The 15,103-nt window shown below is 40.4% G+C and overlaps 1 protein-coding gene across 1 annotated transcript in view; it reads right to left on the bottom strand.

The window, feature by feature from the left end:
* Positions 1-15,103, bottom strand: part of DUSP22 (dual specificity phosphatase 22) — a 44,055-nt gene that overhangs the window by 14,419 nt on the left and 14,533 nt on the right. The window contains exon 4 of the mRNA XM_017738598.1: positions 1-17. Within this exon, the coding sequence (XP_017594087.1) occupies positions 1-17 (17 nt within the window). The remainder of the gene's footprint in view (positions 18-15,103) is intronic.

The raw sequence follows: 15,103 nt of genomic DNA, 5'->3' as shown, positions 1-15,103 counted from the left end.
CACAGATACTTCATTCCCTGAGTAAAGAAGCAAAAAGGCACAAGAAGAACAGATTCAAGTTAAACACATTTATCTAGCACCGCACAAGTCCTGCTCTAAACTGGTGGAATATTAATAATTTTGAGGAAGCAACACCATCATTCAGACAAGCAGAGATCATCTCTACACAGTCAGATTTTAAAACACTTGCTCTCACATCTTCTTTGTTGCTAAGACACCAGCACATAGCTTAGTCGTGCTTCTCCCAAGGCTCAATAGTGAGCTTTTAAAAAAAGGAGCATATTTACTAAAAAGATCTAAACTTCTTTCCGAAAACATAATGGATATTCTATTTTCTCTAGAAATATTCTATAATCTGTTTCTCTAGAAATATCCAATATTTCCAGGAAAATGAAGTTGCAGCTTCTCCTGCCCTTCCCTTTCTTTGAACAGATGTGACGACCTGAAATTGTGATATGCAGTTTATTTTGATCTCATACAATCGTTTTTCTTTACCCAGTTGATAAAACAAACAAAATGTATTTCAAAGAACTGTATTTGTGGTACGGATTTTGGGTTTTTGTTTTTGGAAACCTTCAAGAAGGGCAACCATAAAAATCGTACTTTTCTTCCACAAAGTTAGCCTCTCTTTCTTAGTCAGCTATCATAATAAGTTACAAGATTGATTAGGGAAATTAGATAACCACTTCTGATGCATTAAAAATGTTACTGGATATATTTAAAACAACATATTTATAATCATACGCTACTGCTTTGCATTGTCAACGCACATTTCAACTGTCATTTTATTTTCAAAGACTGCTCTGCTCCTATGACTGTTAAGAAAGAACACTTCTGAAAGCACATTTAGCTGACTTCTCAAATAGGACTTCCAAGAATACAACTTGCAGCTCAGACACACAGAAACTAAATCATTCACTGGAACTTTTCTGAATTATCTCAGATGCCAAGTTATGAATTCTTCAGATGCACTTGTAAAGATAAGAATTCAAGCAAAAGGGTCACTATGAAATGCACCTTATTTTATCTTTTTGACAATGCACACCCCTGAAATAATCCTGCATGTTCAATACCACACATGGAAAGTCACACATTTACGTACAAGAGATCCTTTGCCAATAAGGTGGAACACAATCTGCACCTACCAGGCATTTTATTTGCCAGCTTGGGGAAGGAGAGGAGTTTTCACTGCTCAAGTGCGAGGCTACCTGAGGCAGCATCATCTATAACCCCTTTGCTGGCTCAGAAGCCCCTCTTTATCTCCCCTACACACACTTTGTTTCTTCACTTGCCATCTCACACCAAAGAGCAAGCCCTTTTATAAGAGATCCTGACCCCAGCACCATGACACACCTCTGCAAGGTGTACAAACTTCACCACTATGTCAGAAAGATTGTGGGAAACAAGGAGGGCTCCACAGCCAAACGCTGATCCAAAACAGCTTGTGCAGACACAGTCATTTAGAAAGACAATGTAGCAGTAATACTGATATTGCTGAGCCAAGGATAATTAATTATATTGCCAGATTAATTATGATAATAAGCACTTGTATGACACATCTGAGAGGTTTATCTTGGACACTAGTATCATTTCAAGTGAGTCACTCCAGTAAAATGAGGGCCTGTGACCCGAAAGTAAATTTACATGCTATTCTTTCCCCATCACCTCTAGCAACTCCATACCATTGAAAAATTGAAAATTGAGGGCAGGAGATGGGTTAGCTCTGGAGTGCCGTACATGCCAGAAGGTTCGCTCCTCCAGCACGCACTGACGCAAGTTGTTCCACAGATTTCAGAAGCTATGGCACATGCTGAGTGCTTTTCACAGGCTGAGTGCAGAGGGGCTTTCAGATCGTGTTCACTCTAAAAGCAGAAGTAGCACCAGCACAAATTTAAGACCTGCAATGTTCTTTTTTTTGTCATGGCTGGTTAGTTCCAACTACTGCAAGCAAGCATGAAACCGGCCTATGAGAGACCACACATGGTCCTGAATGGCTCATCCAAAGCCTGATCCTGGACACCTTCAGCACAGAACTTCCAGTGAAGCCCACAGCACACTTTTCACTACTGCACTTGTAAATCAGCCTGTTAGCTTAATATATTAATAAATCTTCTCAGAAAGGAGATGGTCAAAGTTACTGGAATTTGGTATTTTGACTGATGCATATCACCTGTGTTTTTGGAAGGCTGTGGTGATGGACTCCTCCCTGTGAGGAAATAATCACACACTCAACTCAGAAATAGTTAGAGGTGGGATTTCAAAAGTACTGTGCAGTGACCTAACCCATCTCCCACAAAAATCAACAGTGAAACTCTCAGCAACTTCGAACCAAACACAGTTTGGCCAGAGTTGGTAACTCCTGAGGATCCCACCCTACCATCTAGTTTTGCTTCTCTTGGTTGAAACAATAATTATAATAATAGGATCAAATATAATTCATCGTAATTGGATACCTGAAATACAACACCACCACCACAAAATTGTATGAGGAAGGTATTCACACAGGAGACTCAGGAAGATACTTAATAGCTGAACCCCGCTGTTTGTGACTCTTTTTGAAAAAAAAACTACCCAGGATCACAATATTTGTATATCTGTGCCCCAAGACACTACTGTCTTTCCTGTGCACATACCCTGCAGGTACCATCGAAGAACTGTCCCAAAGGGACCTTTCAAAGCAGAACAGTTTATGCCAAGCAAACAAATAGCTACCTACAACATTTAATATAGGGTACTAGCATGCAAGAAAGACAGAAACATTACTATTTTCTTATCTAGCAGTTTGTTCGCCATTCTCAAACTGCAAAGCATAAAATGTTAGGTGGCAACAATCATTGGGACAGTGACTAAAACAGAGTAAGCTAAATCAAAAGACTATTATAGCCAGCCTCTTGTGAAAATTTCAACAGGCTCCAAATTGGTCCCTAGTCAGCACTTTCATTAAATAAACCTGAATCCAGTTGCAGATGCAATATCCCAGATTGAACCAAAATTGCATATTAATAAAGATGGAAAGACAAATGTAAATTTTATGTCAACCATATGGAACTCTTTATTTAATTCTTTTTAAATTAACGATACTTTGTTCCCTAAGAATGACAATTCTGTAAAATTATTCAGTGAAGGAAGGACAGAACAACTCAAAACAGGTACTGTACCACTTCACCTACACACACTAAATTACGTGCTACAGAGCAGCTACTCATTTCAAAACATGGTATTTATTCAAAACAAAGGGAAAAGCTTGCAAAGCATAAAAACTGATGGAAAGAGAAACACTATTTAAAATCCTATATGAAGTAATACATCCCCTTTATTTATTGAATATTCTTCCATATATATTGTTATTCAAACATTTCTTCAGCTGACAGCTATGTCTGTCATGCTTTATCTCTCCAAACACGTTTTTCCTCAGAGTACCCAATTAAAAAATAATTGATCCAGCCTTTTTATTTACACATTATGTATATTATTAGGCAATAAAACATCCCAAACATATGGCATGTGTATAGACCCGAGATCCTAGGGCAATGACATGCTGAACACAGCATTTTTCTGCTCATCTCAATTCACTACTACTTTCCACTTGTTACTTTGAAATCACTGCTCACTTTCCTTTCTCCATCAATCACCTTTACCACCAAACACCCCTACCTTCCACCATACACACCCACCCACCCCCCAAACTTTTTGCTTTTTAATTACATGCTGACCCTAACTGATGCCCACATCAAATAAAAGTGGTGCTTCCATTACTTTTGGTGTATTTAACCTGTTAACATTGACCCAAAAAAATAAGTAAAATAAAATATAATTTACTTTTTTGTTCTCTGTTTCAGCAGAGTAACCACCAAAACTAGATTTCTGTCTCTCTTAAGCCCTGAAACTGAGTGCTGCAGTTAAACCGATACAGTGAGAGCTAACAAAACTAGAGCAAGTATTCAGATTTCAAGATTGTCAAAGTTGAAACAAGGGAGAGTTAAGTAAAATTTCTAAAATTCACTGTTATTTGTGAAACAACAACAACAACAACAACACTTGTGCAATTTAATCACAGATTCTGGAATTAATAAGTCAGTTCTGCTGCAGTGAATGTCAAGGCATTAAACCAGATTTGGGTGCATATATATATATATATCTATATATATGTAGAAGCTTTACACTACAGTCAATAAAGTATTCATGGAATTGCTGTCAATATTCAAATTTCTAACTATTTTAGAGGTTGAGCTACTAAGGTTGGAACAGTTATGTCACATTTGGAAAAGTCAGTACAGAATAAGACTTTCCCAATATCACTAGCTTGTAAAAAAGATAATCAAGTCTTTGTTACTAAATCCATTCAGTGCTCAGGAACATAACAGTCCAGTATAAGGAAATCTCTGTTTCTATTCTACTTCAATAGAATCTTATTTTAAAAACTCCGACTTCATTTTAACTAAACTTGTAAAAACTGGCATTTGGGGGTTTTTGGTAGAACTTGTAGAATTTTGCAGTAGCAAAATGACATATCTCTAAGTGCCAAATGTCAGCTAATGGGTCAATGACTGAAAACAGGACCTTTGCAGAGCACACACAAATTCAATTGTACAATACCAAGAATTATTTTGGCTCCGAGCAGGATAAGGTGCAAAAAGTACTGTGAGACAAATGCAGTGCCTACATGGGTGGCTGCTCCTCCGCAAAGATCAAAGATACTCTGAAGTCATTGAGAATGATAATCAGTTTGATTACACCCTAAATGATATTAACATATGTTTTATATGTGAAAGGAAACCATCCAGTGACTTTTACATAAAGTGAGCACTCACAAAACAGCATGCATGAGAATAAGAAGGACTAAAAATGCTACCCATTACTTCATGTTTAGCGGGTTTTCCAAGTAATGTTTTTACAGACATTTTTCAGAACATTGTCTCCGCCACTGCTGTACGTACATTTCCGAGGTTCTAGTTAGCACTGGAAGCCTGAATCTAGAGTATCAGATGTTAAAAGGTGAGGAGAGGGGGAAAGAACCTCAAATTACAAAATTTCTGCTCTCCAAGGGCAGGGAGTGGCGGGAAGGGTCCATAAAAAAAATTTTAAAAGAGCAGTATTGTATTTCTGGCATTAAACTTCTCTATTTAAATTTATGTAAAGATACCATCAACGATTTCCAAGAAATTTTTTTTTAACATAGAACCCTAAACTTATATTTCTGAACCAAGATGCAAATAGAAAAACCTCCAGCACCTGGCAACTTCTTTCAGGTTAGTCAAAAACCATGTGTTAATTTGAGTCGTCACATCAACAGATGAGGACAGGAGGACTTATTTTTGTTTAGGGGCATTTCAGCAAAAAAGCTAAAGTGGGAAACAGCCGGCACAAAGCTTCCTCAAGCCAAACCAACGAGAGTTTATAAAGGGTTTTGTCCAGTAATGCATCGAACTGAACCTGCTAAACTGAAAACCGTTCAACCGTTTGTTTGTCCTTTCAGTTACTTTCTGTAGCAATCACCATTAGTGCTGATTTTATTAATGACTCATAGAAAATGCATTTGTGTTTCAGCCAAGGACAACCACTAATTTACCTTAGCAAACAACACAGGGTTTGGCTTTGAAAAGTATTATAAATGAAATTGCAATTACATTAACAATATGAACAGCAGCAAGTGGGATGCTCCTGCAATAGAATTCTTACATTTGATTTGTGCTATCAGGAATAATACAACGTCAGAGTTTTTTACAACGCTGGCTCGTAGTTTTCTTAGGAACTAGTCTCAGTGACACTTCTGAAAAGCTCCTTAAGGCTGGAATGTGCCAGTCACAAATATAAAGTGTCCTGTTAAAACCCTCCTTCCCCATCTCAATTAAAGAAGCAAATGTTGAAAAGTTAAGGATTTTATTTTAATTGCATAGACCTGCAGTTATTATTTCTAATTCTAACCCTGAATTCTAACTCTAACCTGTCTCGTATGAAGGAATGCAGAGTGGGAGAAAACACTAATGAGTTTGTATTAAATTGTGGTTTATCTCCTTTAGGACACACCAAGAGTATTTACAGGACTTCAGCTGAGAGGAAGCACTTTGTTAGTCTGCCTTGACTACATGACTTATTCAAGCTCCCAGGCACGTCAGGGCATATCTGAGCACTACCAATCAACACTTGATCCCTGAACCCTTAAGGGAGTCTCTGAGTACTAAAATAAAACTATATATCCCAACCACCTCTTTCTTTAAGGGAATGCTGGAACATGACAACTACACCTCTGGAATACACTCACGCTACTTTTTACAAGAGCACATAGTGACAGGACAAAGAGCAATGGCTTCAATCTGAAAGAGGGCAACTTTAGATTCGATATTAGAAATAAATTCTTTACTGTGAGCATGATGAGACACTGCAACAGGATACCCAGAGAAGCTGTGGATTCGCCATCCCTGGAAATGTTTACAGCCAGGTTGGATGGTCTAGTAGAAGGTGTTCCTGCCCATCCATGGCAGGGGAGTCAGAACTAGATGATTTTTAAGGTTCCTTTCAACCTAAAACATTCTATGATTCCGTGATTAGAAGCATGGGTTAACACACTCCACATCATCTCCTCTGCAGAGGCAGGTCAGAGCACTTGTCCTGTTCTGGTTAACACCGTAACCAAGCAATTAGAAACACCAGACATCTACCGGTCTAAACATCTCTCATGCGAACAGCTCACCACTGAAAGCTCCAAACAGTCCTCATCCTCTCTTCCCTGCCACCTGTCACGACAGGAACGTGCTTCCCTTGACACAGCTCGCATGTGATGGGCAAGTCAAACTGTGAACTAATTTAGTGCATTACCACAGCAGTCCTGCAAGGGATACCCCGTCATGAAGGCCTGGCCTGACACACTTTAAAAGCTGCTTTGTCAAAGTCTGTTGGTGGCTTCTTAGTGGGCTACCAGGGTAATATTTGAAAAATTAGTCAGAGCTCCCAACTTCACAAGCAGAATCAATGCCAGACACGGCATTACTTCAAACTAGAATCGTCTGGTGCTGCTACACCTGAAAGAAAAATGGTAGCTGTTTTGCTCAGCATTTTCTTCTGAAACGTCTCATGCGGGGAAACTCTTACCATGAAAAGACAGTGAAACATCACTGAGGAAATTTAAGGTTTTTTGTTACAAGTGCTCGTACACTTTCTCTTGAAGTTAGCACAATGGCTGAAAACCAACAGCTTCTAACACTGGCGATACACAAGTTTACTGCTATGGATAGAAATGCAACAGTCCAACATGACTAAATTATTAATTTGTAGAGCTGGTCTTTGTACAACAGCCACAACCTTGCTATGTGATATTAGAAACTCTGATTTTGAAGGCTATCTTGCCTTCTCCCTCTTTAACAGTTCCTGTAAGCGTTTGGGTTGGGTATCAATGACAACAGAGCCTGTGCAGAGAACATGTTGCCCAGCCATGCCCAGCAGGGACTTCACTTGTCGTGTCACCAAGATGCAATTTTCATATATGAAAGGCCTCCTACAGTTCAAGACTTCTGCATGCTATCCAGTATTGCAATACAGTTTCAACAGATTAGCTGTTTTCACTTCTGAGCAGCATCCATCCAGAATAAACATATGTTGTTGTTTCATGTTTTGTTTAAAAAAAAAAATTACAGCTGATTGGTTTCCCAGTATTTCCCTTTTTAGTTATTTCATGTTAAGCTGTGATATGCTTTTGAGTCCAGAGAAATGGTTTCTGGACTACTATCTGTGTGAGGATAGTCCTCAGATAGTGAGGGATGAACAGATCAAGGGCAGCCCTGCTGAGAAGGACTTGGGGGTGCTGGTGGATGAGAAGCTCAGCATGGCCCAGTGACATTTGCTTGCAGCCCAGAAAGTCAACAGCATCCTGGGCTGCATCCAAAGCAGCGTGGGCAGCAGGGAGAAGAAGAGGATTCTGGCCCTCTGCTCTGCTCTGGTGAGACCCCACCTGCAGTGCTGCATCCAGCTCTGGGGCCCCAGCACAGGAAGGATGTGGACCTGCTGGAGTGAGTCCAGAGGAGGGCTAAGATGTTTAATGGGATGGAGCACCTCTCCTAGAATAAAAGGCTAAGAGAATTGGGACGTTCAGCCTGGTGAAGAGAAGGCTTTGGGGTATCCTAATGGTGGCCTTCCAGTCCATGAAGGGAGCCTACAAGAAAAATGGAAAGGGACTTTTTACAAGAGCATGTAGTGATAGGACAAGGGAAAATTACTTCAAACTGAAAGAGAGCAGGTTTAGATTAGATATGAGGAAGAACTTCTTTACTGTGAGGGTGAGACGCTGGAACAGGTTGCCCAGAGAAGCTGCGTATGCCCCATCCCTGGAAGTGTTCATGGCCAGGCTGGATGGGGCCCTGAGCAACCTGCTGTAGTGGAAGGTGTCCCTATCCACAGCAGGGGGTTGGAATGATATGGTCTCTAAAGTCCCTTTTAACCCAAGCCATTCTTGGAATCTATGACTGCAGAACAAAGTACTAAAGCAGCTTTCAGCACTTCCAAAGTTATCAGCTGGGGAAATTGGGGGCACAACACAGGATTTTTTTCTTTTATTTTTAGCACAGGGTAATTCCTGTATTACACACACAAAAAATATTAAGTCAATCCAGAAAGTGCAGCCATGGGAGAAAGAAGTTTCCCCAAACTTGTGATAGAAGGAAAGAATTAGAAAACTTAAAGGAGGTAAGATTGTAAACCTCATCACATTAAGTGCTAACAGCAGATATTGTAGGTTTCTATAATCAAAACCTAAATAGCTGCAAAAATACTATCCACAAACTGTGCTAACCAGATTACTTGCATTGTGCCAGAGCTGCCAGTTCATTTCTTCTAAAATAGCTGAATTTGCTTTCCTTTTCTAAAAAAAGTACACGTGTATAGTCTAAAGATCATGGGTAAACACGGAAGATTATCAAGCTCAGCTAAACACCACATTAAGATTTACATTCAGCCAGGCTTGAAAAATATGAAGCAAGATTCCAGATCTTATTGCAAGCTGGTATGAATCCATTATCTATACCAGGTCTTCAGGCTATGACCATTTGATCTTATAAACATTTCAGTTTTTGATAGATGTTCAGTCATCTAGCTCTTCACTTTCTTCCAAAGGTCTGGATTTACCAGCCAGTTGTACACTTTGTTTTTAATTCATAATCTTGATTCAGCACTTCCTCTTGTGATTTCCCCAGCTGCAAGCTTCTCATCCTTAATACCTTATAAAACAGGTAAATCACAGCATTCAGCAGTGATAAATCTGGTGCAGAGAAGTTATACATCTTCCCCATAGCACCCGTATTTTTCTACAACTTCTATTCCTCCCACTCACACTTACTGGTTCTGTTCCAGTTACAGCACCTCTTCATTGCCTGTATTCTACTAATCCATTTGACTGTTTACTCTGGGAGTACGAAAGATTGTTCTAAAAGATCATCATACAGCTTTTTAACTCTGTTGCTCCCTTTTAGTTCAGCTTCTTAGATACTGAGTCTTTGAAACCCTATTTCTACTTGGGTAAAAAAAATTAGAATTTGAAAGGAAAAAAAAAAATCTAAAATTCCTTATAAGACAACCTGGCTGAGAAGTTCTTTATTTCCAAAGACACAGTACATTTATGTTGTACTGGCTGCATAAGCAAACAGACTGGACAAAAAAGATCATAGAATCATAAAATGTGCCAAGTTGGAAAGGACCCATCAGGATCATCCAGGCCAACTCCCAGACCTGCACAGGACATCCCAAGGGTCACACAATGTACCTGAGAGCATTGTCCAAATGGTTCTTGAACTCTGTCAGGCTTGGTGCTGTGACCACTGCCCTGGAGATCCTGTTCCAGTGCCCCAACCACTCTCCAGGTGAAAAATTTTTTCATGGTAACCAACCTAAACCTCCCTTGAGTCAGTTCCATGCTGTTTCCTCAAGTCCTGTCACTGGTCATGAGAGTGAAGAGATCAGTACTTGCACCTCCACTTCCCCTTGTGAGGATGTTGAAGATCACAATGAGGTCTCCCCTCAGTCTCCTCTTCAGGCTGAACAGACCAAGCGACCTCAGTCGCTCCTCATACGGCTTTGCCTCCAGTCCCCTCACCACCCTCATGGCCCTCCTTTGGACACTCTCCAATAGCTCAATGTCTTTTTTATACTGTGGTGCTCAAAACTGCAGACAGTAGTTCAGTCAGCAATCAGCTTTTCTCTGTCCCCCCAACCCTCCACCCACCTACCATATCAACACTTATTTAGGTAGTCAAATTCAAGAAAAGAGAGGGGAAAACCACTGCTGTGGAGACAGCATGTACCAGATTAAGATGATATTGTTAATGGCATCAGAATACAAAGAAAAATGATAACTGTCCTCTTAGGGTGCTCTGGTTAACTCTACCGAATGAGGGGGGAAAAAATCAACATCTTGAAAATAAAAACCAAACAAATATTCTGTAGCCACAGAAAACAAAGAAAGAAAACTGATGTATACAGACACAGAACACATGCAAAAAGCTACTCTTAATGCAGTTTCTCATTAACAGAGTGAACAACAGAAAGCTGCTGTGGCAGGGACAGTACAGGCATACCCACATAAACTCTTGCTGATTTAAGATCTACATTACTGTGATCGTTATGATGTCTACCAGATGAGTGTGGCATACAAAGCTTCCTGTGACACAGCAGGAGTCAGTCTGACAATGATAATGCTTTAAATAAATTAATGCCAAAGGACTCCACAACTACAGGTGACTGGTAATTGGATTCATACATTTCCTAGATCAAACCTCTGGTGCAGGTCAAGAGCAGCAGTGAAATTACTGGTAACTGACAAATGTGTGGTGGACTGAGAAAGAAGCTGCTGGTTTCGGTCCATTTCCTGACTGATGGACAGGTGTCTGCAATGCTCACAACAGTCACCACAACTGGCACCTCCAAGTGTCTCAGACAGACTGAGGACAGTGAAACACTCCGGCTCTAAAATGCAAAGCTCAAAGACCGCTATAACCCAGCCTTACCTGAATGAACTTCCACACAAAAATGAAGCAGATGAGAAAACCCATCTTTACCTCTGGAACTATATTCCAGCAATTACTAAGCCTCACAGCCAAAGTCTTGCTTACTTCCAGTCTGAATCTGTTACACATCATTTGCCAGCCACAATGACGTGCAGTCCTGATGTGGACTTTCCACATGGGGACCCACAGAATGCCTATCCATCCCTGCCCCTCTTTGGGGATGACACCTCTGGGACAGGGTCTGAGCACCTGTTTGACAAGAAGAACTCCCTCCCCCAGGACTCATGCTGTTCTCTCTCCTGCATTGCAAACAACAACCCCTGCCCAAGGCAGCATAGGAAGCATTCTTCTTTTTACCAGTATTTAAGTCTGTGATTGTGGGGAGGAATGATGAGAAGACTAAGGATGCTTGTGAGTTCAACTGCTTAGACACGACTGTCCACCACAGCCTACACTTTCCAGAATGGGATGCAGCTGTTTTCAAGCTGCTGCACAATTCACATCAACAATCTATCTGGTTTGGGCCCACATTCATCTCCACATAACCACACCCAGAACAGGGTTAAACACCTGGAAAATCCAGAGACCCCAATGGACCTGCAACTAGATTCTTCTGGCAAGATTAATAAGATTTACCTTTACATACTTTGAGAAACCAGAACAAAAACTGTTGCCATCTGCAAATGTGCCGAGGGTGTACTCGATCCCTCTGTGTCATTGATGAAGATATTAAACAGCACTGCTTCCGATACAGAGCCCTGAGGAGCACCACTCATGACTGGTTTCCATCTGGACATTGAGCCATTGACCCTCTGGATGTGACCATAAAACCAATTCCTCATCCACCAGACAGTCCAGCCATGACATTCATCTCTCCATTTTAGAGGAGGATGTTGGGGGGGTACCATGTCAAAGGCCTTACGGGAGTCCAGATAGATGACAACCTGTCGGATGGATCCTACAGGTCACTGCCAGACACACTATTATCTAAAGCACACTTGGAGATACATTTTCTCATCTACCTTTCAGTGTCTCATATCCTAAATAGAGATTTTAAAACCTAAACTAATTGAGAAACAGAATAGAAAAAGCAGGTGGCAAGAAACCTAATTATTCTCCTCTGTTTATGGCTTTTGTGTGGACTTATAAAACATCTGTGAGTGTCCCATGGGCAGCCATCCAAAGTGCTCTGGAGGAGCCAACTTGATTCACCAAGGCTACTGCCCCTGTGCATCTGTGGAAGCACACATGGTGCTGCTGGACACTGCTCTTACTCATTACATCTGAAATAACAAACCTGGTTCCATACGGCATGCACACCTTTCTCTTGCACATGCTACCTGCTACCCAGAGGGTTTTCTGTGAGATAGATATTTGTATCACAGGAGCTATAAACATGCATCTTTAAACTATAAAATTCTCACCACAGTGGTTAAGATCCTGTTTAACAACGCACTTAAGGCAACAGCCTTAGAATGCTCTCTAAATATATTTCAAAAATGGTTTTATTAGAGGAAAAATTTCCTTGAAACAGTTTATACAAAAAGAACTAAAGGGCAACATGGCAAGATAGTTCAGGCCAGATTTTGGCAAATTTCTTCCAGTGTAAATCACTTGAAGTGTTACAAACAATTCTGTGTCTTGCACTTATGCAAGCTGGCCATGTCTAAAGGCATAAGAAGTCTCAGAATCCAACTGATTTTATACCTGCTTTTTCCTGTTATTCCAGCTTGAAAGTACTCATGACTTCCTAAGGCCAAACTTTGATAATGAGCCACCCATAAATCAGACATCCACAAGAGTTTGTAAATGACGATAGAGATAATGTCTAAAACCAAATTTCTATAAGAAAACTTTTTTGTAAGTATAGGCACATGTAACCTAAACCGATATAATACTTCATTGTGAAACTCTTCAATCATTTTCTAATAGCTTACCAACTTATGAGGAACTGAAGCAACCTATACTCAAAACCTGCAGTATGTAAGTCACACAGCAAAGCACACTTTTAAAAAGGTACTGTGACCATTTCAAACAACCACGTAAAAACAGTCTGTAACATCACAGAGAGGGGCAATGCCTTGAGCTATTACAGTACAAAATAGTTTTACAATCCGTAGCAAGTTAGTGTTCACTGCATAGACTGATATTTGTTTCTATTTTTTCAGTATTGCATTCTTGACTATGAATGACCAAGTCAGATTGGGCAGTTTCATTCTCTAACCCACCAGCACTGGGTACACAATCGGTACTTCTGATGCACCACTTTAAGGGCTGTATTCAGAAGTATTACTGCATCAAAACAGTCATTACTGAAACTTCAAAATCGGACAAGCAAGATGTGGGTAATTTGTGACCTCTGAGAGCTAAAGTACACATCCATGTTCTTTGTTCCACGGACAGCTAGAAAAGGCCAAATTCTCTTTGATAACATGCTACTAAAAGACTACCGGCTTTTCAATGTCTAAAAACACTTACCTTCCTTAGTGTGCACAGAAAGCTTTGTCTAATTAATTATTTGTAGCATTTCCTACAGGTTCCTACATCTCCTACAGGACTAGGGAATACTGGAGATAAAATACTGCTAGCAAAAGACAAAGGCAACTACTGCAGAAGCAAAGGCAGCTTTTTACAGGTAATCAGCATACACATGAAACAGGGAATCTCAGGGAAAAACATTCCCTTATCACTGCAATTGCATGTTTAGCAGTCTGAATAACATTAGATGAATTTCTGAACACAAAAGTTATCCCTTTCCACGAGTGAAATCTGGGCAGAAAGGTGATGAGGGATACACACAGGGAAAGCATTCCTATTTGATTTCAGTGGACATGAGAACAATCCCCAAGCACAATGTAGACGTACAAGCTGTAGACAAACCCACCTACAACATGGCATAGACATAAATAACAAAGGAAGTAACAAAACCTAACAGAAGTTTTCTAGGCTCTCGTTCCGAAACAGAAGCATTCAGTTGCAAACAATCACCACAGTAAGACCATGACTGATAAAGTAATCAAAATTAGCTCAGCTCCAAACAAATGGAATTTGAAATCCTTACACTACTTTAGGAACTGGGGGGAAGTTTTAAAGGAACTATACTGCATGCACAGAAAATTGAAGGCACAGTTGGAAGCAGGGGTGATTAAAGCAAGTCCATCCTCAACCAGCCACTGCTTGTTCCCGTGCCACTGTAACTTTTGAGACACTGCTGTGAACCAGACTGGGAACAGATCTGGGTTAACATAATCCTTCATGTCTTTCGTGGTAGTAACTAGAGGAAGAAATGGTGACCTGGTTATATTTAAACCACAAAAGCTCCCAGTTCTATTTACCATGCAGCCTCACAAACAGATGCACCGCCACAAGCAAGGAGGTGGTGTGTGGGCTGCCAAAACTACCCCACCACCACCACCAGATGCACTGGCCTGAGGCTGCAGCTGATCTGTACCATAATCAGTCTTCCTAATTTTCTAATCATGATAAAACAAGACAAAATTCCATTCATTTTAAAGACCAGCACCCTAGAAGCAACATGACATCTCCTTTACTCAGCACAAATGTTTATCTCTTCAACTAAGAGCACTCTTGAAATTCAGTCTGTTTCAGACTTAGCAAGCATCAGGCACAACACAAGTCAAAGGGACAGCATAACAAAGTCAACAGCTAAAGCTCTGCTTCAGTACATTTATAAATTTAAGGTCAACCTGGAGTTCACCATTACCTTGATACTGGGGTTGATTGTGACTACTGGGGACACCTCTTGTTTGGCTTACCTATTGACTTGCCTGGGAGAAGTGGAAATTCTGTAGTTTAAAGACTGAAATCACTGGAGACACTTTGCATGAAGAAAAAGAAAAACAGAGATTCCCAGCAGCATATGAGGGCTAACATCAACAACTGCCTTACCCCCAGTTTTGCCATATTTCATGAGAAGAGGAATGCAGGGAAGGAACAAACAAATTTTACAGGACAATAGCTCCTGACATAAATCAAATAGCAGGATTTTAAGATGTAGCAAAGCCCAGACAGACTCCCCTCCAAGGTAAGCTGGTGTAAAGAAGAAAGCATAGCATTCCAACAAAGGAGACCTGTATCCTGTTCCCAGCTCTTTC

This window comes from Corvus brachyrhynchos, unplaced genomic scaffold (genome assembly GCF_000691975.1).
Source record: "Corvus brachyrhynchos isolate BGI_N302 unplaced genomic scaffold, ASM69197v1 scaffold237, whole genome shotgun sequence".
NCBI classification, from domain to species: Eukaryota; Metazoa; Chordata; class Aves; order Passeriformes; family Corvidae; genus Corvus; species Corvus brachyrhynchos.
This window is presented reverse-complemented; position numbering and strand designations above follow the sequence as displayed.